Raw genomic sequence first — 26,012 nt, forward strand, 5'->3', positions numbered from 1 at the left:
ATGCGGCCCACCCTCTGTTTTGTGTGACCCCCAAGAGCTAAGAATGCTTTTTGCATTTTTCTTTTTGCATTCACTAAGATGAATACAAATAGAGACCTTGTGTGGCTCACAAGGCTTAAAATATTTATTATCTTGCCTTTTACAGGAAAAAAAAAAAAAAAACAAGACTTTGCAGACCTCTGCTTTAGACCACCCTCATACCAGTAGTCTGGCTTTATAAAAGGTTTTGTTTCATAAGACATTTGAGAGAAAATCCAACCTGACCTGAACTCATTGATAAAACTTGACCTAGACAGACTTGAAGCTTTTTATCATTATTAGTTAGAATGTTTGGTGTGAACATTCGTATGTTTCATAAATTTTTCTTTTGTTATTGATTTCTAGCTTAATTCCACTGCAATCAAAGAATGCATTCTGAATTACTTCAGTCCTTTGGAATTTGTTGAAGCTTTCTTTATGACAGGATATGGTCAATTTTGCTACACCTGCTTTTTTTTTCTTGTTAGAGTTTTGTTGTTGTTGTTAGAGTTATATCTTTTTCCAACCTTTACTTTTAATCTTTTCTTTTAATTTTAATGTGTGTCTCTTCTAAGCAGCAAATAATTGGATTTTGTGTACTTTTTATTCAGTTTGACAAGTTTAGTTTTTTATTGGGGTATTTAGACCATTTACATTTAATGCAACTGACAAAAATATTTTGTTTTAAATCTGCCATTTTACTATTTATTCCTTATTTTTCTCATCCATTCTTTGTTCTTGTTTCCCTTTTTCTTACTTTTCCTTTACATTAATCGAGTTTTTTTTTAATTTTATTTCCCCTTTCTATGAGCTTGCTAGTAATATATCCTTATAATATTCTTTTAGTGGTTGTAAGTCTAAAGATTACAACAGGCCAGTTCATTATTAGTAAAAATTCTCCAGGATAGATTAGAGAACAGAAAAAAAATGGAGAAACCTTAAAATAAATCAGTAAATACGTTTTAATGGAGAGAGTACTAACTCTTGGTGAAGATGATCTATTTTTGTATCGGCAGGTATTTTTCATTAGGTACATTTCATGTCTTTATTTCCATACATGATAATTCCCAAGCACTTATAAGAAAAGACACTGAAAGCAATGTTCTCAAAACGCATCTTTCTTTACCTTCTTAACGTTCAGTTCTGGTTTGTTGCTGTGTAAAAAATCTAACAAGCAAAATAATCCCCAAGTGGGATTTATTGAGATCATATGAAGAAAAAAGCAATTATTTAATTTGCCATGGTTTGGGTATTTTCTCATTCCTTTTCTTTTCAGATGGGCAAAGCACGTAGCTGAGAAAAATGGCTACTTGGGTCACGTCATTCGCAAAGGCCTCAATGCCTACCTGGAGGGCTCATGGTAAGCTGTGGACCCACATTAGAATGAACTTTCTCAGCCCACAATTTGTCAGTGTAGTCATATGAGATGGAGTCTTAAAATACAACCGAAAAAGCAATTTGCAGGGAAATGATATTCAGAGTATCACAGACTGATTGGCTGTTGATTAGAAAACATAGCATTTCCATGTTTAATTATACACAAAAATTACTTCTCTAGGGGAAGTGTCCACATTCATCAAGTTGAGAGACACATGCATGTGTTGACTTTTCCTCCCCTTCAAGCTTGTTCCTTTTGGTTTTAGAGTGGAGACAGCACAAGGGGTCTTAGCTGAACCTCTGCCTCTCCCTGGCAGGGCACAGAAAGTTCACAGGAAGCAGAGAGAGCAGTGTGTTTAAGGCTCAAGCTACATCTTTCCACTGATATGTGACTACATCTTTCGTGGCCAAAGCCTGGGATTACTGGAACTCACTCAGCAGACCTCAGATGTCACAGCCAAACAGATTTTCCATTTTAACTTTCTTCTGATAGAATTAACAAATTTCATCCTGTACCCTATGGGATGAGATACTGCACTAAGGACTTGGAGATGCTCCCTGTTTGCTGTGCCTTGATTTTACAAATAAGGGCACATCTTTCCAAACTGCAGACTCCACCTGATTCCATCTTTCTGTTTTCTTCTGCCAGCCCTGCCACTCTGTCTTACTTTTCCACTGGGCCATCTTTTCTTGGCTGGATTATTGCCTAAGTGATCTGGGTATTTCAGTAATAACTTAAAAGGGTATGCAAATCAGCACATATCCCATTGGTCCACTGCCTCAAAAACATTAGACCAGACCTATCATAGAGCATACTCTGACCTGAACCTTAATTAAAAATTAAAATACAAGTCCAAGAGAACATTATTTTCTCCTTTGGTCCATAGTGCCTGCATCATCAGCAGATAGCATGTCAATGAAACTTTTAAAGGAGGCAGGGAAGTAAACCCAATGAAAACAGCACCAACAGGAATGTTTGTTATTATCATCCTGTGAAAGTTTATTATCTGTGGCCTCACTTCACACAATTGGGAAAAAATTTTAATGAAATTATTATTTTCCACTTGATACACCTTATAATTTTCTGGTGTTTTATCTTGTCTCCCAAGTGAGCTTCACTTTGTAAAACTCCCAAATTTGAATTTAATTTATTCTCTACTTCTCGTCTTCCAAACTTCCCACCCTTTGTTCCCCACAAGCTTTTTAGGGGAGAAAGGGCATTCAAATACTGAAGTGCGTATGTGGGTTTTCCCAAAGAAGGAGCACATCTGTAAACACCCCCACACGGACACACACACACACACGAAGATGCTTGACACTATTTTTCCCATAGAGTGTCTATTAATAGCTTACATTTCTTGCCTGCTTTTGAATTTAACATCACAAAGCATTTCAGGTAGCACATTTTAAAAACTGGCTGGGAAGGTCAAGATGAATTCAGATTTTTGTGACCTTTCGTCCTTCTTACAATATTCAGCCATAACACAAGATTGATTTTTGTAAAAGACTTTATTCATTTAACAGAGAAAGAGAGGGCACAAGCAGGGAGAATGGCAGGCAGAGGGAAAAGTAGAATCCCTGCTGAGCAGAGAGCCCATTGAGGGGCTCCACCCCAGGATCCTGGGATCATGACCCAGGCCATAGACAGACGCTTAACTAACTGAGCCACCCAAGCACTGCACCTTGTTTCTTTCTTATGCTGAACTATCTGCAGTTTTTTCACATGGACTGTGTTTTGTAGGACCTCTGGATCTTTGAACTTGCTGTTTCCTTTGCCCAGAAGGCCTCCCTAACTCCTTGCTCCCATTAAGATCAGGATTGCTCTTGTTGGTTGCCTGGTGATTTGTACCCCAGGGCCCAGCACCTGGTGGTACCTGGGAAATGCTCAGAAACAAATGAGTGCATGATCTAAGGCAAACAAAACAACCCTAACTCAAGACACATGAGCAGTATATAAAGGGCATGAAGGAGTCTGTGAAGGAAAAGACACTATCTGGTTTGTAGGACTTAGATCAGCCTTCATGATGGGGGTAGCAGATGACATGGCCTTGAGGGGTGGGTGAGATTACCCCTTGACCATGCAGGGAACAGCATTTCTAGTGAAGGGAACAGCAGAAATGAAAGGAAAGAGATAGGAAAATTCTGGATGAGTCTGGAAAATTTTAAGCCACTAATTTGCCTTCAGGTAAGATTTGTAAAAGCAAGTGACAGATAACAAGAGCAAAGAGGTGCTGCTCTATGAAACTTTGAATGTCAGGTCATACACTTTTTACTGAATTTATGTGGCAGTGGGGAGCTATCGATAGTTTGAGGAGAGGGTAGTGACATGACAGAGCTGGGTTCTGAGATGTCTAACTAGATGGCAAAGAGAAGGGAGAGTCTGAAAGGGCATGCTGGGTCAGAATCTGGGTAAAAAGAGCTGACCATTTGAACTGGAGATGTGGCATAAGCCAGTTGAGGTTTTTTTTTTTTCCTACTTCTGTCATACAGTAGTTGATACGTATGAACTGATATGTGATACATATATATAGATTCTCAGGCATAAGGATAAAATGAACATCTGTAGCCCTATGTGAGAAAATGAACAGGGTGCCTGGGTGGCTCAGTTGGTTAAGCGACTGCCTTCAGCTCAGGTCATGATCTTGGAATCTCAGGATCGAGTCCCGAATCAGGCTCCCAACTCCATGGGGAGTCTGCTTCTCCCTCTGACCTTATCCTCACTCAAGCTCTCTCTCACTGTCTCTCTCTCAAATAAATAAATAAAATATTAAAAAAAAAAAAAAGAAAGAAAATGAACAGTTGAAACCCCCTGCATTTCCCTCCCAAATTAAACCCATCCCACCCTTGGTCCCCAGAACTAACCATCACCCTGAGCCTTGTTGTTGATTTCCCCTTGCTTTCTTTATAGTCTTGCTCTACGTGGATTTATTCTTTTTTTTTATTATAAAAATATAGTATATCTTTATCCCCAAGGGTACAGGTCTGTGAATCACCAGGTTTACACACTTCACAGCACTCACCATCGCACATACCCTCCCCAATGTCCATAACCCCACCCCCCTTCTCCCAACCCCCCTCCCCCCAGCAACCCTCAGTTTGTTTTGTGTGATTAAGAGTCACTTATGGTTTGTCTCCCTCCCAATCCCATCTTGTTTCATTTATTCTTCTCCTACCCCCTTAACCCCCCATGTTGCATCTCTACTTCCTCATATCAGGGAGATCATATGATAGTTGTCTTTCTCCAATTGACTTATTTCGCTAAGCATGATACCCTCTAGTTACGTGGATTTATTCTTAAGCAGTAAAGTTGTTTGGCTTGTGTCTGAGCTTTCTATTATTAGAATCATATTACATATAGTTCAACTGCCTTTTTAAAAAACCTAACATTATGTTTCTGAGATTAATATCCCTTGTTCCATGTATCTGTGGGTCATTCCTTTTTATTTCTGTCATTGACCATGCTTTACTTATCAGTTCTTATTTTAACACATTTGCGTTTCCCTTTTTTGGTTGTTTTTAAGAACAATGTGGCCATGAACATTTTTTAGGTATATCGTGACATACATACGAACAGTTTCTCTAGAATATAAACTTAGGAGTGGGGTCACTGGGCAGGCACCTTATAAGATAGTGTTCACCTTTATAAGATAATGCCGGCTGTTTTCCCAAAAGATTTTACCAATTTACTCGCCTGCCAACCATGTATACATTTTTGTTTCTCCATATCCTTGCCAATCTTGGTGCTGATGCTAAGTATTAAGTTTCCGTCTGGATCCAAAGCCTTTTTCCTATCAACAGGAAGAAACATCTAGTATCCATTATAATGACAAAATCCTTGTCAAAATATATTTGAGGCAAAGTGCTTCTGTTTCCTCCCATTCTCCAAGTCTGAAGCCCACCCTGAGGTTAAATAGGAAATATAGGGATGTTGGCCTCCCCACACCATGATGGGGCTTTTTTGGTACCATCTATTCTGCTGTAATAGAACTAAATCATCCATCAATGTCCCAAGTCCATCCCCTTTTTCATTTTCTGTGAGTGAATTCATTCTGGACGTTATTTTCAAATTACATGTATCAGTTTGATGAGCTTCTGCTTTTCTGTGTTGTTCCAAGATTTATACAGGATAGTTTAAAAGAGGAGCATGATTGAGAAAAGTGCTTTTTGCTGTACAGGCATAATACGGAAGATACTATTGTCATGCCTCAGGCTGTCCTCGGACACCAGAAGAAGTCAATGAAGGAGAGGCTGGCTGTCATGTTTCATTTCTCTGCCTTCCCCCATGTGTGTTTTATCTGTGAGCTATGTGTTTTATTGTCCTTTGTCTTAAATATGCCCCAAATATTTAACCCAGGAGGTTAGCCAGATTATGGTGGGCTTGAGGCAAGACAAGTAGGCATGCCAATTTCCAGTTGAAAGAGTTTCACCTTTCTGCAAGAGACCAGGGGTCCTGAGTTCCATGGGGGAATCCCAGGATTTTTTTTTCTCTCTTTTCAGTTTGAGCTGCTTCATGCATTGGCAGAGAAAAGCACAAAGAAAATCATATAATTGTTTGGGAAGCTGCTCAGAGGTACTCGAATTCACAATTCACAGCAAGCAGCCCAAGGATTGATTATTAAGATGTATCATTATAAAAATTCTCTATGTGTATATGCTGAGGCGGAACTGGGAGGATAGCACATATGTCCCCAGATGTGTTCTTTACCATAAATCCCCTCCTCTTCACGTCCACCCGCCACCCATCCCTGTCAGAATGACTGCCTGGGGGACAACTTTACTTTAGTGCCTTGGAAATAAAGCTTGAAGCTCTGGTGAGATTCCTAAGCCTTGAGGAAATTCATGGAAAGGACAGTACAGCTTTGTGGCTTATCTTTGGGCTTCCTGCCCACAGTTAAGTGCTGCGTACATGTTTGTTCCATGAATATAAATATAGAAATATCTGTAATTGATACTTCTGGGCACTCTCTGTTGAAACACAATTAAATAAGAACAAATCACTGGGAGGCTAAATGTGGGTAGGATTTCTGCAGAGGTGTCATTTCTCAGAAGTCTTAATAAGCTGAGAAAGTCTGGCCTTGAGAGTTCTAACCTTCCCCTGCAGATGGTGGCAGTGTGGGAGTGCACGGCATTGGAGGATTGCTTCTGCAGGAGGGAAGACAGAGGTGGATTTCCCTTCAGTGCTTCTGTTGACATCGATGTTTCATAGACATCTCTTTCTGATGTATTTCAGTGTTTCCTCAAAGGAAATGCTTGGGAAATTCTATGACATTTCCTCTTGGCTTATACAATAATTGGACAGTGGAAGTCTTCCTATGAAACTCACCCCCCTTCCCCTCCCCACCACCAAAGTAACTTTGGAGAGACGATCTTGTCTTTGTAAAGTTTGTCCTAGTGACTTAGTTCTTCTGGGAAGTGTCAGCCTCATGCCTCCCTTGCACATTCTAATCGTCTGCCCGACTGCTGTCAAAGAAAACATCATTTTGATTACATTTTAATAATGTGAGCCATATCCCATCCAGTTACAGTAGCAGAGGGACCTGGCCTGACATGTGACCTTGAGTTGGCAAGTCTACACCCTCTCCTTCCTGTACCCATTCCTGGGGGAGACAGGCACTGGTTCCAAAGAAACGTGAGATTGTAAGACCTTGGGAATAGGTCCCTGTCATAGAGGGATGGGGACGTCTGACCAGGCCTCCTTTGTACGCCCTCCATCTGGGGTCTGTTCTGAAGATTCTTGTCACAAAACATGATTTTTGCCAGCTGTGTAAGAAAACACCTGGGCATCTTTTGTGTTATTCTTACGGCTGCCATTGTGGGCTTGTTATCTGGCTTGCAGTGCAGGGGACAGCTGCCCAGCCAGCCTCGTCCCTCTTTAGCATGAGTCAGGCCTAATTGGTCCACTGCCTTGGGTGTCTGGGAAGCCGAGAATCAGCTCGCTCAGCAGTTACATGGCCCATGACCTGCACTGTGTCTAGTTGAAGGTCTCACCATCCTAATTTGATGCCCAGTCACCTCTCTCTGTCCCTAGGCAATGGGCCATCAAAAGCTGCTTTAACAGTGTAAAGAGCAGGATTTCAGAATCAGCTCTCCTAATTTCCCCAGCCCTACCAGAAGCCAGTTTTGGGGTGGAGGTACAATCAAGAAAGAGTTAACATCAGCTCCTGAGAGTGCCAAAGAAGCTTCAGGAACAATGATATCTGGTCAAAATAAAATGTCACTGATAACCTGGGTGACACGAAGAAAATGGAGGAAATCATAGAAGTAAAAAAAAAAAAAAAATAAAATGACTCAATTTTCACTACCTAGAGGAAAGTACTATGAGGATTTTGATGGACAATTTTTAAGTTTTATTTTCTTTTTCTCTGCCTATATGCACCTGCATGAGCTTGTGAAGGTATGCGCTCGGTTTTATTTCTGTATTACAAAAACGGAACCACTCTGTTTCTCATCCTGCTCTTTTTTTTTTAAACTGAATGGAAAATTTTGCATAAACATCTTTCTGTGTTTTTGAATGCTCTTCTACAACATCATTTTTAATCGCCTCATCTGAATGTGGCTGCACTCGGGGGTAATTTAACTACTCACTGATTTTCAGATACTTAAGTTGCTTCCAGTGTTTTTTGTTCATATAAACAGCTCTGCCGTGAACTCTGTTGTCACAGAATCTTTGCGCACGTTTCTTGCTTCTTTAGAATAAACCTTCAACAAGGGAGAACTGTTGGCTAAGTGATGTGTGGATTCTTAAGTCTTCCTGCATTTAACGGTTGGAGTCACCTGCCCTCCCACAAGAATTGGCCATAGGAATATGTTCGTTTCCCCCAAACTTTTGCTTTTACCCTGTCTTGTGAATCTTGTGCCAGTCTTTCAGCAGATCAACAGTCCTCCGTCATTGTTTTGCCATCATTAACTACTAGCATTATCGAACATTTATTTTTTTCTCTGTGTTTGGTCATTGGTATCAAGCCCCTTGTAAACTCCCTCCCCTCTGCCAAACTTCTAATGCATCACAAAAGCTCAGCTCTAATTAAGCTTGCTCAGAATCCTAAGCCCAATGAAGCCTTTCACAAAACAGGGACCCGAACACACAGGGCTTTTTCTAAATGCTACTTATCTCTTCTAAGCTGGGATGGAAGGATTCAAGGACAGAAGGCAATAGACAACCCAGCCAGCATGCCACACACCGTTCGGCCAGTAGAGGTAGCTGTTGCATCAACTAGCTCTCCAACCTTATCAGCGAGTTCAGCCTTTAAGATAGAAAATAAATCAGTGCAGGCAGTATTTTTAACAACAGTATTTATTTTAAAATACACACACACAACAAACTTATGATTTTGTGGCTTTAAAAAAACTGCTTATTTTGTGCCCTCTTATGCTTGAATATAAAGCTCTCCATGAATATTAGTAAGAGCCACTGTATGAAATTTATTATTAATCATCTATTTTTAGGCACGAAGCTTTGCTGTATTATGTTTTAGCAGCAGAAACTGGAATTGAAGTGTCACAGACAAATTTAGCACACATCTGTGAGGAGAGGCCAGTAAGTAAATGTATTCTTCTTGGAGTGGAAGCTCTAAGGTTAAGGATGATGAATTGGGTTTTATGAAGGCAAAATCAGTCACTCGGCTGAAATATATTAATGAATTAACTTTTTCTCCCCCTCCATCCCCTTAGGACCTGGCCGAGAGATACTTGGGTGTTAATTGTGTTTGGAGATACTATAATTTCTCTGTTTTTCAAATCGGTGCTCCTTCATTTGGTATGTATAGAAAAATGGGTGCTAAATTGAAACATTGGAAGCTTTTAATCTTTAGTAACAGGGAAGAGATAACAGCTTTGTGTGAAGTATGATATTTCTAAACAATTAGGAAAGAGTGTGAAAAATCTCTACTATTAAGATCATGAGTAAACTGCTGTCAGCCTCCAGCAATGCACTTCTCCTCTGTTGTCCACTGAATGCTTGAACCCACCATTTCTTCAGAGTTGGTGAGAATTCAAAAGAGAAACCTATTCTGGAGAGATCCTCTGTTAGTCATTGGTGTTTTGCCCTCAGATACATCCCTGTCTTCCTCTGCTCTGCTCTGTATGGGAGAGGTTTATCCCCAGGAACTACAGTTCCTAGACTCCTGTGTTCTTGGGCATCTGATTGGTTTCAGCCAATGGGAGGTGCCAGCAGGAGATTGCTGGGTGGGAGGAAATGAGAAATCCAAGTATTTCTCCTCTTCTCTCTCTACTTTGGGCTGTGTCTCTAGCAATGGCTGTAAACCCATGGTTCCAGTTCCTGCCTGACAGTCTTGAAATCTTTTGAACTACTTGGCATAGATTCTATTTTTCTGACTAGACACTGAGTGATATATACACCATTAGGCAAAACTTTTTCCAAGGGAAAAAAATAAAACATATGACTTAAACAGAATAAAGAAATGCCCATCAGTCATAAGACTCAGGCAACAAAATTTCAGATGTCAAATAAAGAGCCCCGAACAATCTTGGCCAGTTGGACTGTAAGATTGCAGAATGGGATTTTCACAGACCCATTTGGGAGAGCTGCCCAGTAAAGCAAGAAAATGTGTCTAGAAATGGTGGTGCTCAGCACAAAAGGTTTTCGTTCCCCCACTTCCTGTCATACCAAGGAAACAATGATGTTGTGTGTTCAGGTCCTGGTAGGAAAAATTCTCAGTCGTGCGACTGGGCCAACCCTTTAAAACATTGGTCTCAAATAAAACCACTTCACAAATGGGCCTGTGCTTTCTGTCCTGCAGCATATTTGAAAATGGGAGACCTTTACTACTATGGCCACCAAAACCAGTCCCAAGACCTTGAGTTGTCCGTGCAGATGTACGCTCAGGCAGCCCTGGATGGAGACTCACAGGTAACCCACAGAGAGGAGCCCTGGGTGATGTCTGTTTGTGAGGTTGCAAGACCTGGCTGGGGTCCTCCCAAGCCCTCCCGTCTTTATCTGCTTCCCCTTTCACGAAGTCATTTCTCATCCATTCTCACAGCTCTGTGAGGACATGAACCCTAATGGGGAACCTTTATGGAGCATTTGCTATGGTTGCCACACCATTTTCATAACCATCTCATGAAGGTGGAGATGACTATGACCATGTTATAGTTATAGTGGAGGATAGCAAGACTACAATCAGATGATAAATTGCTCAAGGCCAACCAATCAGGTAGCACACAAAGCAGACCGATCCTAAAGCCATGTCTGCTGGCTCCATGTCCAGGAGTCTTTCTACAAGATCCCATCAAACTAACTCCTCCATAGAAACTGAAGAAATAGGAAGTGTGGTCCAAATGACAAGTGATTTGCTCATAGAGTTGGACCAACACTTCAGTGATAGGAAGTTGCTCTTGGTGATTTTTGGAGGGGGGGGGTTCTTATTTTAGAGGATTTTTAAATGTATAGAAAAGTTGCAAAAGGAATACAGGGAGTTGCTATATACCAGTCACCCAGCTTCCCTGAATGTGACTATCTTGCATATAACCACAATACCGTTATCAAACTAAGAAGTCAGTCTTGCTTCAGTACCATTAGGTATACTTGAGGCTTTCCCCTGGATTTCACTCATTTTTTCACTAATGTCCTTTTTCTGTTCCAGGATCCCATTCAGGCTCCCACATCACATTTAGTTGTCCTATTTCTTTAGTCTTCTTCAATCAATAATAATTCTTCAGTCTTTGTTTGTCTTCCATGACCTTGATACTTTGGAACAACACTGGTTGCGTATGATGTAGACTGTGCCTTAACTTGGCTCTGTCTTCTGCTGCCTCATGAATGGAATGAAGTTATGCATTCTGAGCAAGGAAAGCACAGAAGTGATGTGTCCTTCTTGGTGTATCTTATGAGGCATACACTAAGTTAGTGTGTCTGATTACTGGTGTGGCTTGGTTAAGTTAGCTTTTGCTGGGTTTCTCCCCTGTAAAGTTAACATTTTCCTTTCTAATTTATATATACCCTGGGGAAATTGTTTGCACCTCTGCATGTATTCTGTTTCTCCTCAAATTTCTGTCCTCTAGTTTTAGCATCCTTTAGTAGATCTTGCTCGCAACGATTATTAGTGTGGTGAGCTCATGAGGATACTGTGGTTCCCTCTCTCTGACACTTGCTAATCAGAATTCTCCTGTGAGAATCTCAGGGTCATTTTCACAATGGAAGTCACAATGGTTGATGCCTCCTTTTTTTTTTTTTTTAAGTTTTTATTTATTTATTTGGCAGAGAGAATGAGAGAGCACAAGCAAGGGGAGGGACACAGGGAGAGGGAGAAGCAGACTCCTCACTGAGCAGGGAGCCCAATACCTCCAACCCAGGCCCCTGGGATTATAACCTGAGCCAAAGGCAGAAGCTTAACTGAGCCACCCAGGTGCCCCATGCTTGATGTCTTCTTAGACACCAGGTTTCTGGTGTTGTGCTTCAGGGTTTGATTACAGAGCAAAGGTTGGAATCTCATCCCTATCTTAGTTTTTGTTTGTTTGTTTGTTTTTGTTTTTTAAGGAGGTACTATATCTGAGTGTTTCTTTACTTGGGTTAAACCCCCATGTCTTTACCACTTCCTTGCTATTCCTACCTGGCAAGTCACTGAATCACCGAGTTAGTGTTTTCTCATTTGGAAACTGGGGTTAATAATAGCATTTAGCTCATAGGGATGAGGATTGAATGTTATTAGACATTCAGCACTGAGTACACTCAATGGACATGACCCTTCCTATAATTATTTCTTCTGGAATGAAATCAGAGTTGATGCTAAAAGGACTCGGTATAGAGCCAACCTCCCTTCAATGATATCTGTTGGCACTCAAATTTAGGGGACCTATTTTATTTTCAATTCTGATGTTTATTTTTTGGACAAACAATGTTATGCAAACATTAAAATGTAATTTTAGAGGAAGATAAAAATTAAAGGATGCAGCGCATTTCCATGGTGGGGGCTTTACTCCCTCCTGTCTTCCCATCCCCCTCCAGCTGCTGTCTACAAGCAAGTGTATCTCTGTAATGTTAACAACAGTGTCTGTGCCCCTTAAGAAATGCATCTCTTTTCTCATATTGCAGGGATGTGTGCACTTTACTGCATAGTCTCTGTAATTATTGATTATTCTTAGCCTCTGCCCCGTATTTTGTTGTGCGCATGGCTGTAATTTATTAAGCTTTATCTTATTGGTGGACGTTTATTCCCATTTGCTAATTTATTCATTGATTTAGCACCTATTTATTCAGTCCTGCCATGTCTTAGACACTTCTTAGTGGTGGGGATGGGAGAGAAAAAGATAGACAATTATTCTTGCCTTTGGGATTTATAGTCTATTAAGGAAGACGCGGAGGCCTTTTCCTGTTGTTTTGCAAAGCTATCTAGTGCTTTAGTGGACATGTTCATACCTCCATCTTTTATCTCCATTTGAATAATTTCTTTATAATCTGAGGGCTTGTCTGACTGAGTCAATCAGTCGAAATTGTCTCATGGCTACATAATAATAGCATATAGCTGATGTGCTTTCTGGAAGGGTTTTCCAAGGAATACCTTACCAAGCAGTGGTTGAGTGTGAGAAGAGAACTGAAATCTTGTCAGCATGGGATGTTTTCATGGCTTCACTTTTAATTATTCTAGTGAAATAATTATAAGTTGATAACTTCCTTATTGTTTTATGTCGCATCGGTTTGATTACTAGTGGCAATGCACATTTTTACATAGACTTTATGATCATTTACTCATGATATATGTGGATTCTCTATTCATGTTCTTTTCCTATTTATCTACTGGAGGTTTGATAGTTTTTTTTTTTTTAAGATTTTATGTATTTATTTGGGAGAGAGAAAGAGCAGAGTAAAAGGGAGAGCAGGAGCAGGGGAAGTGGCAGAGGGAGAGGGAGAAATAGACTGTCCTCTGAGCAGGGAGCCTGATGTGGGGCTCAATCCCAGGACCCCGGGATCGTGATCTGAGCCAAAGGCAGATGCTTAACCGACTGAGCCACCAAAGCATCCCTGATACTGTTTTTTTTTCCCCCATTTAAATCATAATTAGTTCTTTATACATTTGCCCAGTAGATAATGGACCTTAAGCTATTACATTGCATACAAATATTCCCCTAGTCTATTTTCCCATTTATTTTAATTTGCTATTTTTCCAAGAGGCATTAAAATCATAAAAGTGATTTTTTTTCTTTTCTTCTAATATCTCAAATTTAAGAGTACGTTCCTTTTAAAGAGTGGAGAAAGAGTCTATTTTCTCTGTGTTTGTAAGTGTGTGTTTTGTGTACATCTCAAAGATTCAACACTTTCATCTATTCAGAGGTTGTTTGACAGAATAATGAAGGTAAAGATTTCAGGCTCTGGACCCTGTCTGCTTGCATTTGAATTCCGGCTCTTGCCCCTGTCCAGCTGTGTTACCTTGGGCAATTTCCTGAACCTCTCTGTGCCCCAGCATCCTCACCTATAAAATAGAGAGGCTAATAGTACCTATCTCAATTTGCTGTTATGAGCATTAGGTAAATATATATATATATATATATATTTATAAATATATAAATATATATATACATTTATGTATATATATAAATATATATAAATGTATATATATATACACACACACATATATATGTGTGTATATATATATGTGTGTGTGTATATATATAAATAGAACTGTGCCTTACATATAACATCACTCAGAAAATGTTAGCTGCTGTTATGTTTTCATGATTATTGCATAGGATGGTAATGAGAGGCCTGGTATATAGAACCTGTTGGGGGTGATATTCACTGAGATCCTTGTCTGTGGCAACTGAAATGAAACGTCAAAGGGAGGATATAAGTCATTAAAACATGACCATGAATTCTTTGAAGGGCAACAATCCCATTTCACTTGTAAATCCCTAGTGGTAAGTAACACATCATTTTTTGTTGATTTCTCTGTCCGGCCACATGCTCCGTTCCTGATGGACTGTGCCTCTCCCCAGATAGAGTAGCAGCTCCCATTCTTTATGAAGCTCCTCTACTGTCAGGCTCTTAACTCTGTTGGTTTTTTACATTAGATCTGCACAGCCCATTAAAGCAGGTTCTACCTCAGAGGGTGGAGAACAAGGTATATAACAGGAAGAGGTAGGGAATTGTATCTGAGTGGAGCTGTGCCAAGAGGATAGTGAGAAGAAGTTTTCCACACTGGCCTGGGAGAGCAGAGACAAATCCCTGTATGTGACTTTGTGCAAGAGACAGATTCTCTATGTTAGAATGCCAGTCAGGAGAACATTCTGTTCAATTTCTGACATGCTGATGGTATCCCAGAGCATAATCTGTAAGTGATAGACATTGCCTTCAACTTGGTATTCTGGTTTGTTGATGACACAAGGGCACGTTTTCCAGGGAGTTCTGTCTTGAGAGAGTGAGCAGGAAAGGACAGATTCCCCTGGTTGACTGGCTTCTGAGCAGATGGGACACAGCATCTTCTGAAAGCCTCCCGGTTCTCCTGCAAATAAATTTCTCAGATGCATATATTTAGGGAAACAATCCATCAATGAAGATGACAAAACCATCTGGCTCGAGGGACTTAAAAAAAAAAAACAAAACCCAAAACAATAACCTAGAGGTTGTAAAAGTTTACATTCTGATGAAGGGTGTGTGTCTGGGGTTTATTATAAGGAGTTGATGAGTTTGGTCTGTGGCTTGTTTTCAGGGTTTTTTTAACCTGGCTCTGCTCATTGAGGAAGGTGCTATAATCCCACACCATATTTTGGATTTCTTGGAAATTGACCCAACTATCCATTCTAGTAATATCTCCATCCTCCAGGAACTGTATGAAAGGTGAGTCTGGAGCCTTCTTTAATGCTGTGGAATCTGGGGGAACCCAAGTGGGAGGTGTTCGCTTCTTGGTTAAAGTCAGTTTCTCTTATTATGTAACACCAGTTGTTATGAAAAGGGCTCAGGATTTGTTCTGATTCGAGAACACTCAGCTGGACCCAAACTATTTCCCTTTTTTAGCATCTGAGGCTTACTATACAGAATGTGCTTGATCAGAAGTTAAAGTGCTGACCAAGGTTTTCCATGAGAATGGAAAGAATAATGTGTCTGATTAGACCATGCCTTTCTGCAGGATAGGGAAGGGTTCTGGTGTCCGCACTCTGGACCAGCACTCAGACAGGAATATTGCTCTAGGCGGCTCCTTGTCGGGGTCCTCCTTGACCCACTAGCTTTTTATTAAGGACAGGACTGATCTGGAATCTGGAGCCTGGAGATCTGGAATCTCAGGGTGGGCCCCAACCCTTTAGAATGGGCTTCATGTCTCTGTTTTTTCACCTCAAGCGTGCCTGTTTCCCCAAAGCAGGAGGGGAGGATTGAGGATCTGACAACGTGGGTCATGGGCGATGCCCCTGAGGTTTGCTGATCCCTCCGGATTCCCTTTCTTTTTGTCCGCAGGTGCTGGAACCAGAGCAGCGAGGAGTCCTTCAGCCCCTGTTCCCTGGCTTGGCTTTACCTTCACCTGCGGCTCATCTGGGGCGCCATTCTGCGCTCTGCCCTGGTAGGTGCCGTCTCCCCCAGCCCTGTCCTCGAGGTCCCTGCCCTTCATCAGCCATCTGACTCGTGCTTCGGATTCTGCAGATCTACTTTCTGGGAACCTTCCTACTGTCTGTACTGATCGCCTGGACCATGCAGTATTTCCAGTCTGTTTCAGGTAAAAATTTCTAAGAAGCTGGGGCAAGATAAAAATGGAGGGATTCTTTTTCCCTACCAAAAAAAAAAGAGAGAGAGAGAGAGAGATGATCTCCCTCCTCATGCCTTTGACCATGCTATTTCCTTTCGTTAGATGGGTCCTTCATGGCGTGGTGGGCTCCCCCAGGGGGTACCATCATCTCTGGCTGATGGAAGGTCCCAATTACTGTCATATTTGTCAAAGTAAGCAAGGATTTTTCCTTAAATAAGAAGCTTTAGAAATTGAACAAAAGATGTCTTCCCCCACTGAAAATACATCCAGCATCAGTATCCTACCTCTATTGCCCTAGAGCCCAGCTTCTGAAGCCCCCTCCAGCAGGAATTCTTCCTGTTTATTCCAGTCAAGGAATCAAATGTGTGGGATGATAAAGAAGCCCTCACAATGAGTAAAAATACCCAGCCATGTGGATTCAGAAGGAGGGGCTGAGGAGGAAGATGAAGTGACAGTTAGTTTAGTGTGATTTCCGCCGGTCACTGTTATTTTTCCAAGCTCATGTAGGGCCGTCGTTAAAGAGATGGACACCCACCGTAGCTTGGAGTAGCGGGCTTGGAGTCCAGGCTCGGCTGCTCATTAGTGGTGTGATTTACGGCGAGTTATTTCACCTTCCTGATTTCCCAATTTTCCAAGAGTAGAATTAGGTTAGAATAGTTGCTATTTCCCAGGGATGTTCGAAGGCTTCGGTGAAAAACACAGATGACAGTTACCAAAGTGACTACTGCGGGTAGTCTCGGCCATTGTATTTACCTGGCGTATAAAACCCTCTGAGCAAATGTGAACTCATGTTCGTCTCCCCTATCAGGACATACGATGGAAGGCTTTAGTGCATCGTGTGGGATATCTCACACTTAGTAGGTGCTCAAAGTTGCAAACCTCAGTCAATGGAGAATTACAATTTGCTGCCCTCTTGGACGGCTGCAGGACATTTACAAATGGGCAAAATTAGGACTGGACGTGGCATGGAACATGCGCTCAGCCCCTATCCATGTAGCAGATAATGAAAAGCGAAAGGAGTGCGTCTCGCCACAGATTTGGTGGTGGGAAGGAAGTCTCTGTTGCAAGAGGCTAGCGCAGAATCATTTCCCTCTGATTTACCTGAGGAGGTTAACAAGGAGCCATCAAAACTTGGCCAGATTTGATGCCCCGTCATATGCTGGCTTATAAATTTTCCTCATGCAAATTCTGTCCCGTCCCTAAATTTGTTGCCAGGTAGAGCACATTTATTTTGCATCTTGTCAGTGTTTTCCATTTCAAATTATCTTTGTCATTTTTACTCTGTAGAAATATTGTTATGATTATTACAAATGCAATTCCGTTAGAGGAGCTGAAAATTGTCTTTATGATTTTATGCCAGCTGGTAGCCATGAAAATTCATGGGCTGGTGGAATTGCTTTTATCAGAAGCCATCTCTTTTTCCTGTCTGCATTATCAGTCTCTCCACATTCTCGCCTCCCTGTCCCTCCTACCCTTTGATAATTCTTTTTCCCCTTTGCTGGGTATCCTTTGCTCTTTCTCACGTTTTCTTCATTTTTTGCCAACCCATTCACTTCCTGTGCGTGCCTCCCTCTGTGTTACTGGCCTTAGACAAGTCTGGAAGGGTTCTTAAAGTTAAGTTAATTCTATGCCCTTCATTTTACACATGAAGAGATAGAGGCCAAACACATGAAGGGGTCTGCCCCAAATCACAAAATGATGTCCAAGAAAGGACAGAGGGCAGCAGGATTTCAAACTTTTTCAGACTAGTGATACAGTTGACCTTTCAGCAACTGGGGTTGGGAGGCGGGTAGCTAGGGGCACCGATCTACCCTGCGGCTAAAATTCTGCGTGTAACTTTGACTCCCCTGAAACTACACTACTGACTCCTGTTGACCAGAAGCCTCATCAAGAACATAAACAGTCGGTGAACACATATTCTGTCTGTTATACATATTACATTCTATATTCTTACATTAAAGTAAGTTAGAGAAGAGAATTCGTTGTTCAGAAAATCAGAAGGAGGGGAAAGTCCATTCATGGTGCTGTCCTATGTTTATCAACAACAACACCACAAAACATAACACAGAAAACAAAAAACTTGTGCAAGTGGATCCATCCAGTGCAAACCTGAGGTTTTCAGGGGTCAACAGTATTTTAAAACAGCGGTTACCATTCTGCCTCTGACCTTTGTTCCCTTGTATGAAAAATATTTCGTAGCACATTTCTGGGACCTTGAAATGAATGATAATTATCCTGCCTACCACACACATATTTTTAAAAGTAGCACCCTAACAGCAATATAAAGGAGAAATAAAAAGAAATGAATTATAATAAAATGACCCATATTTCAGTATGTAAATTCTAGCCCCATACTTCTTTACTATAATGTGCACATGAATCATCCCAGGAACTTGTTTAATGTGGATTCTGATTCAGTGAGTCCAGGGACTGGCTCTGGGATTCCACATTTCTAACAAGATTTGAGGTGGTGTCCATGCTGCAGTTCCATGGACCACACTTTGACTAGGAAGGGCCTAAAAGTGTAAAAAAAAAAAAAAAAAAAAGTCTCCACATTGTTTCCAAAACGTGCTATAAGTGGTGCCTACCAGCCCTCTTAGAACTAGTGTAAAGAGTTAAAATACATAGTAAATTATTTTCATATTTTTAAAGTCTTCAACATAAATGCAAATTTGTCAGTAACTTAGAAATAGGGGGAACCCGGGTGGCTCAGGCAGTTAAGCCTCTGCCTTTGGTTCAGGTCATGATCTCAGGGTCTTGGGCTCGAGCCCCTGAATTGGGTCCCTGCTCAGTGCATAGTCTGCCTCTCCCTCTGACCCTCTCCCCTGCTCATTCTGTCTCTCCAATGAATAATTTTTTAAAAAAAATCTTTTTTAAAAAGCCAAATTTTGAAATAGGAAGGTGCTCTCTCAGTGCCTGGGCAATGGGGCAGGAGCCAGAGGGGTACAGAAGAGCAGGAGAGAGGGTCAGAGGGCAGAGTTGCTGGGATTGGTGCCTGGCCCATGACCGGGTTGATGCCTGAGGTCTCCTGACCTGCCCTGGGGAAAGGGATGCCCTCTAGCGGATGCTAGTGTGAAGCAGGCACAGGAATGAAGTCTGGGTGCAGAGTGACAGTTAAGAGGGACCAGACTGGAAAGTTAGGAGCTTCCCTTAAATGGCCCTGTATAAGGATTCTTCTCTAAGTGAGGCATCTTTGTCATTTCGCGATTTGCATTTTTCTGGTCAGTTGTTTTTAAAAATTAGTGATTTATTGCCAAACTTCTAAATTGAACTGTCCATCCATTTTGCTTTCAGCTCCAACTACCTTCCTTTGCCTCCTGAGTTTACATGCTCTGTGATATATAGTCCACTCTCCCCCGCGTTTGTCACACTAAATTGTCCCGTGTTCAGAAGGCTAGCAGTGTGAGACAGTAGCTAATACCACAGGCTCGGGAGTCATGCTGCCAAAGTTCTGGCCCTGCCACTCACTGCATGACCTTGGGCAAGGGAGGGAGTCCATCTGTGCCTCAGTTTCCCTTTCTGTAAAGTAGCAGCAATAGCAGTACACCTACTTGCCATTGTAGTTGAAAGAAGCCAATAACCAGGTAACAGGGTGTAAAGTGCTTAGAACTCAACAAATGCTAGCTGGCAGCTAATACCCTGGGGGCATCCCACTTGCAGTTAAAGCACACCAACACCAAGTGGCATCTGTACTTACCTGGCTTGGGCTGAACCAGTAACAGACACAATTCCCAGAGCCCTGTGGGTTTTTCTGTGTCGTTAGACTCTTTCTAAAACATCAAACTCTTTTTTTTAAAGCATCTGAAAGATATTGACCAGGCTCTCAGGAGAACCAAGACAAATATATGAAAAATATCGCATATCTCTTGTGTCCTTTAAGGGGACTTCTTTTTGTCTCCTGGCTGGCATTCTACCAGGCAGCTCAGTCTTTCTTGAGACCGAGGATCTCAAGAGTTCCAGGAGTTCCAGGATCCCTGGGTCTTGGGTGGCGCCAGGACCGCTCATGTGACCGCCAGCCTGATAGCAGAATGCACACTGCTCTGGGCCACCTCTGTCCCTCCAAGTCCACTGGCTTTGCAGCTTCTGGTCACCAAGAAGTCCCATCGGCTTTGCAGTTCACCTTTTGTCCCCCTATGCTTTCTCCCTGAGATTGCTGAGGGGCCACGGTGAGGACTTTGCTGCCACCGGGAAAACACACAACCAGGCTCAGCCACTTTCCCAGGCTCCAGACACTCCTCTCCCTACCTCGCTGAGTCTCTGAAGCGCTCTTCCTCTCCCCTCCCTGTTGGGGCCGCCAAGCATAATTGCCTTAATGGACTCGGGCTTTTGGGGGGAAAAAAAAATTCCCAAGCAAAGTATGTCTAGAACAATTTCCATTTCTGTCCCTACCAAACAAAAGTCCCCCCAGAGACTGAGAAAGCATGGGGGATGGCTGGCTGCCTGGAGGAAGGCAAAGAGAGGATGGGGACAAAATGGAAGGTAACCCTCCAGAAAGAGTCCTGCCTTACCGGTCTTACCGGAAACTTGATGTCTCGGTAGAATGCACAGCATAGAGTGAGACCTGGCTGAACTAGCAGACCCTGGGTATGACGAGGTAACCTCTTAAACCAATGTTGCTCTATTCAAAACAGCCAGAATTGAGGCCGAATCATTCTTTCTGCCCAAGTGGTTAGTGCAGTGGACTTTGAAAACGAGTAGGATGATATGACCAAGATTAATGAAACTGTTTCGGCTCTTTTCCTGTCATCTACATTTCCAGTGAATGAGGCTGCTCCTAAAATTACAGTGAAATCTCAGAAAGGGGCGTTCATGAAAAAAGTAGTAGATTTCAAGTCAGAGCTATTTAATGGAGAGATTTCACTTTTCTCATCACCCTTGGCTCTGACCCAGTAGGTTTCCTCATGAGAAATGTTGAAATGACATGAATCTTATACTTGTCCTGGGATCCCGCTAGATCCAGAGGCCCAGGTGAAGTAGGCTAGGCCTTCATTGCGTAGGATTTCTGGGGCTTCCCCCTCTCCGCTCCCTTCCCCTTGGACTCCCATCTTTGCAAACATTCTATTAACTCGGGACTGACCCAGTATATTCCCTCATACTCTTTACTTTTATGCTCCCATCTGGCCACCTGGCAAGCACAACTCTTTCCTACAATGGTCCACAACAGGGGTTGGCAAACCTTTTCTGCAAAGGGCCAGATGATAAACATTTGGAGCTTTGAGGGTCATCTCAACTACTTGGCTTTCATTATAGGGCTAAGGTGGCCATTGAGCGCGCATGAAAATGAGTGGGCATGGCTCGTTTCCAGTTAAAGTTTACTACAGATGTGAAAAGCAGAATCTCTTATGTTTTCACCTGTCACAAAATATTACTCCTCTCTTGATTTCTTTTCAACCATTTAAAAATGGAGAAGCCATTCGTAGACTGCAAACCATCCAAAAAGAGGCAGTGAGCCTTGGTTGGCCGGTGGGCTGGAGTCTGTCCCACCTTGGTCTACCCCACTTAGGGCCAGCTTTCAGTTAGTCTCACTCAGGTACAGAAAATGGTCCCTCTCCCCCAAGTGTCAGGTAATACAAAAATCACTTAGATTTGGCTCTGGAATATGCTCTGTAATTTTTGAAACGGCACGCTTATTTTCCTGGTTACCTTGATTCCAGGCTGGTAATCAAATTAGCACTCATTTCAGGTGAGCAGACACAAAGAGGCCACTTTAAAATTATGATAGGCTGTGGGGGGCTTGTCCAGTGATTGCGAACCCCCTGTCGGAAGGGGGAGCGTTCTCATGTGGATAATAACAGTTTCACCGAGAAACATCAAGCGTCTTTATTATGTTCTTTCTTATGAGAAGATTTAAATGGTGGCAATGCTAATTACGCATTCCTTCTACATTTACACATTGGCACTTTTTTGTTTTAATCAGAGAACTGATTGCTGATTTATGTTGTTACCATGGTGATTCAAACTTTTTTTTTTTCAGAGCTTGAAAGGGGAAAAAAAAAATGCGTGCCTTAGTACTTTGTGAACTCCCTCAGAGATCATCAGAAACATAAATCTCAGGCCCCAAGGGGGTCTCAGACACCATCCAGTCTAAGTCCTTCAGTTCACAGATGTGGACATTGAGACCCATGAGATGCAAGCATTTTAGTACTGAAATGTCTGCCACTCAGTACCTACTCCAAAGTCACTCTTAGTGGCAGATAAATGAGACTCGCCTAGATCAGGTCTCCTGACTACAGCCAATGGTCTTTGTGCCATGTCACTGGGTCTCATGCTCCCTGCCTTGGTGAGATCACCCACCAGAGTGATGGCTTTAACTGAGAAACATCACATCATTATATAATACCCTGGTTCCCCATCCTACCAACCATCATCACTGTCCTGTTCTTTCAAAACCATCTCCGGATCTGCAAAATATTCTGTAGCTCTGAGAAGGGGTTCCTAGGAAATTCCATATCCAGAACATCCAGAGGCTTTGGAGATCGTTTCTGAAGTCTCTGGAATAGCCTTGTGGAGATGGAACCCTCGAAGAGTTTATCTAGAAGTCAGGTTGTCCATGTGGTGTCATCTTCTTAGGGTTGGTACATTGCAGGATGGACACTGGGCACCATTACAAACAGTCCCACCTACTGAACATGTCTAAGACTTGGGGACCGCTGAGCTTGAGTGAGATCCCCAATTAAAGACTCGTGAGCAGTCGTTTGCACAAACTCTGGCTACTGTGTTAGCCATGTGTCACACTGGTCCTCAAACTGCCTCCTCTGGGCACTTTGTATACATTAACTCATTTAGTCCTTGCAACAATTCAGCATGGGTGTAGATACTTTTATTTTCCCCATTTTTTTCAAAAATTTTACTTATTTATTTGACAGAGAGAGACACACACACACAGCAAGAGAGGGAACACAAGCAGGGGGAGTGGGAGAGGGAGAAGCAGGCTTCCCGCCGAGCAGGGAACCCAAGGCGGAGCCCCATCCCAGGACCTGAGCTGAAGGCAGACGCTAATGACTGGAACCACCCAGGCGCCTCATATTTCCCCCATTTTTTTAAAGGCAGGAGGAGAGCAGGGTATTTGTCCAAGTCACATAACTGATAAAGAAGAGTGGCCAGTTTCCAGATCCCACGATCTTATGAACCAGGGTGCCTCTCAGCCTCAGTCTAGAAAGCGGGGTGTGCCCATTTCAGAGCTACTGATATTTGGAGCCAGATCGTTCTTTGGTGTAGGCAGGTTACCTCATGCATTGTAGGATCTCTGTGACCTCCCCGGCCTCTACCCACACTCCGCCAGCAGCAGCCTGCTCTCCAGCTGGGACCACTAACAACATCTACCAATGTTGCCCACTGTCCCCTGGGAACCCAAATTGCCCTTTGAAAACTGCTGACATAAAGTACAAAACTTTATAAGCTTCCCTAATAGTTACGGTGGTTCAACCTTCTTACTAAAGGTAGATTGATAAATAATTAAACCTAATAATTATAATTTCTAAGACTTATATGCATTTATTTAAATAACATAATTTAAACCAAATTTGATTATTTCATCCAGCGAGAGTAAGAATGTGAATAAAGTGAGCATTCCTTTCTGATTGACTGGTATAATTCGTGGCTTTCATTGTGTCAACACCTTTGGAAAAAAAGAGATGACCAAGGAAACATAGACCAGAGAGTCTTTCCCTTTCTCTCTCTTTCCTTCTCGCCTTTTCTCCCTTTCCCTTTCTTTTTCTTTTTCTTTCCCTTTCTTTCTCTCTCTTTTTCTTTCTTTCCCTTCCTTCTTTTTTCTTTCCTCCCTCTCTCTCTTCCTTCCTTCTTCCCTCCCTTACCTTTTCTTTCCCTTCCCCTTCCTTCCTTCCTTCCTTCCTTCCCTCTCTTTCTCTCTCTTCCTCTCTCTCTCTCTATCTCTTTTTCTTTCCTTCTTTTTTTTTTTTAATGTAGACATTTGCCTGGACATCACAGCATAAATCCAGAACTTAGAATCCCAAGACATCAGAACCATCAGAGATCCTTGAACATCTATTCCAGTCCTCCATTTTATAGGGGACACCAAAGTCGAAGGAACATAGATAACGGGTGTAGAGTTACTCATCTTTTAGTGTCAGGGCCACTGGACCAGAAGCATCTGCCCTGGCTTGCAGGGTCTAGGTGTGGTTGTGTGTCCTGCATTACACTGGTTTGAATACTCAGCACCTGCTGTCCATGTGTCTCTGCAGCCAGCGGTTCCTATCCGACACCAGCCCGAGCCTCCGCAGACCCCACACCTCTCTCCACAAGTCCAGCTGTGACTCCAGCTACAGATGCCTCTGTTCAGGACCAGCCCACCGTCCGTAATAACGCAGAGCCTCGAGAGTGAACTGTGCACTCCAGGTCTCTCCCGATGAGAGAGAACCCCGACAGCCGCTGGTATTGGAAAGTTGGGGCTAGGGCATTATACTGAGAAACACATTACATGTCTTGTCAACTGGATGCGAATTTTGCACTTGGTGTCTTTTTTTTTTTTCCCCATCAAATCTGATTACAAGGAAGTACCCAGTACAGGCAGTGGGTAAACCAAAGGTTATCAGACAAATACAAGGAACATCCTGATCACAGGGGTGTGTTGGCGAGGTTGACTGGGTCACGGCAGAGTCCCTCCCTAGTGACTGTGTGTATGGGGGGTTATGGTTTGCCCTGTGGCATATCTGAATCCTTATACACTGAGATGTGTTTTAAGAACCTTAGCCACTTATTTGTTCCCTTTCATTAAAGAACAGAAAACTGTGACCTCTCTATCAGTTTGAGAATCTTTTGGGATGTGTGTTGGCCACAGCACTGCTCCTCCAAGTCCAAAAGGCAGATTTCAATTTGACTTCCAAGACCCAGCAGTTCTAAGGCACCTTGAAAGAAATCGGTTGTGGCTGGAAATGCAGGGAAGGCAACGGCTTTGTAAATGGGTTTACATTTTTCTCCTTGACTTTTTCTAGGATCGTGCTCCCGAATCATTTAATGACATTGTTGGATATCATTTCCTTTTCAATTGACTCCATAAAGTACCACTTAGAAAATTCTTAGTATTTACCTGTAGTCTTCTCCATGAATTACCTGTTAGAATAGAATGGTGGCAGTGGAATATGCAGGAAATAAGCCTTTAGCTCATAGTTCCATCCCTACCCTTATGCCTGCCTGAGTCTGTGTAAAGGGGTTGTGTGTGCGTGTGTGTGAGAGAGAGAGAGAGAAGAAGAGGAAGAGCAGACTGTCCATACACTGTATGCTGCTAAGGTAGTAAATAAATCAGTAATGCAATATTGTGGGTCCAAACTACTCTTTGCACTACTTTATTTACAGTAGCAAATAAAAATTATTTTTATACTGTTGACTCCTGGGACGTGGCTTGCTTTTTTTTTTTTTTGTAGTTACTGTTGTCCTCCTACAAAGTCCATGGACCTCCTACAAGGTACATGCATGTTCCTCAAGGAGGCAACAAAAAAAAAAAAAAAAAAAGGAGAGTCCTCCTGATGAGAGGGATTATTTCTGGTAACCCATGACTGTTTACAGATGGAAGAGGACTCCCCTCCAGGGATCCCATGCTCAAAGTCGGCCGCCTGCAATGTCTTTATGGTACCGGACGGTATGTCAGGGCTCCGGGTATGTGGGGGCTGTATTTATATCAGTTCTGGGTGACGTCTGCCGTCCATGCTCTTTCTCCTCTGTGTACCGTGTAGACTGTTCTTGTATTACCAAAGGTTGTCTTCCCTGCTTGCAACAGAGCCAGACTTTGGAGTCAGATGGCCCTGGATTCAGATTTCAGTTCTGTAACTTTTGAGGTCAATAACCTTGGATGAGTGATGAATGCCCTCTGGGTCTTGGATTACTGTTTATAAAATAAGGGTAATAAATTCCACCTCTCCTGACCTGTCATGTGGCTTAAATGAGATAACGTAGGTAAAACCCCCAAGACAGTGT

At 42.4% G+C, this 26,012-nt stretch overlaps 1 protein-coding gene across 2 annotated transcripts in view; it reads left to right on the forward strand.

Annotated features, from left to right (window-relative positions):
- Positions 1 to 25,425, forward strand: part of SEL1L3 (SEL1L family member 3) — a 100,180-nt gene extending 74,755 nt beyond the window's left edge. The window contains exons 17-24 of one of the 2 annotated variants that reach the window (XM_032853837.1): positions 1,295 to 1,378; positions 8,842 to 8,932; positions 9,067 to 9,151; positions 10,155 to 10,264; positions 15,057 to 15,184; positions 15,797 to 15,899; positions 15,980 to 16,052; positions 23,324 to 23,436. In XM_032853837.1, the coding sequence (XP_032709728.1) occupies positions 1,295 to 1,378; positions 8,842 to 8,932; positions 9,067 to 9,151; positions 10,155 to 10,264; positions 15,057 to 15,184; positions 15,797 to 15,899; positions 15,980 to 16,052; positions 23,324 to 23,334 (685 nt within the window). In that variant the 3' untranslated portion in view covers positions 23,335 to 23,436. Of the gene's footprint in view, positions 1 to 1,294; positions 1,379 to 8,841; positions 8,933 to 9,066; positions 9,152 to 10,154; positions 10,265 to 15,056; positions 15,185 to 15,796; positions 15,900 to 15,979; positions 16,053 to 23,323; positions 23,437 to 24,283 lie in introns of those variants that run through there. The other variant, XM_032853828.1, reaches the window with a different exon arrangement.
- Positions 25,426 to 26,012: the final 587 nt, after the last annotated feature.

The sequence above is a fragment of the Lontra canadensis genome, unplaced genomic scaffold (genome assembly GCF_010015895.1).
Source record: "Lontra canadensis isolate GAN:19392208 unplaced genomic scaffold, GSC_riverotter_1.0 scaffold1, whole genome shotgun sequence".
Classification (NCBI taxonomy): Eukaryota; Metazoa; Chordata; class Mammalia; order Carnivora; family Mustelidae; genus Lontra; species Lontra canadensis.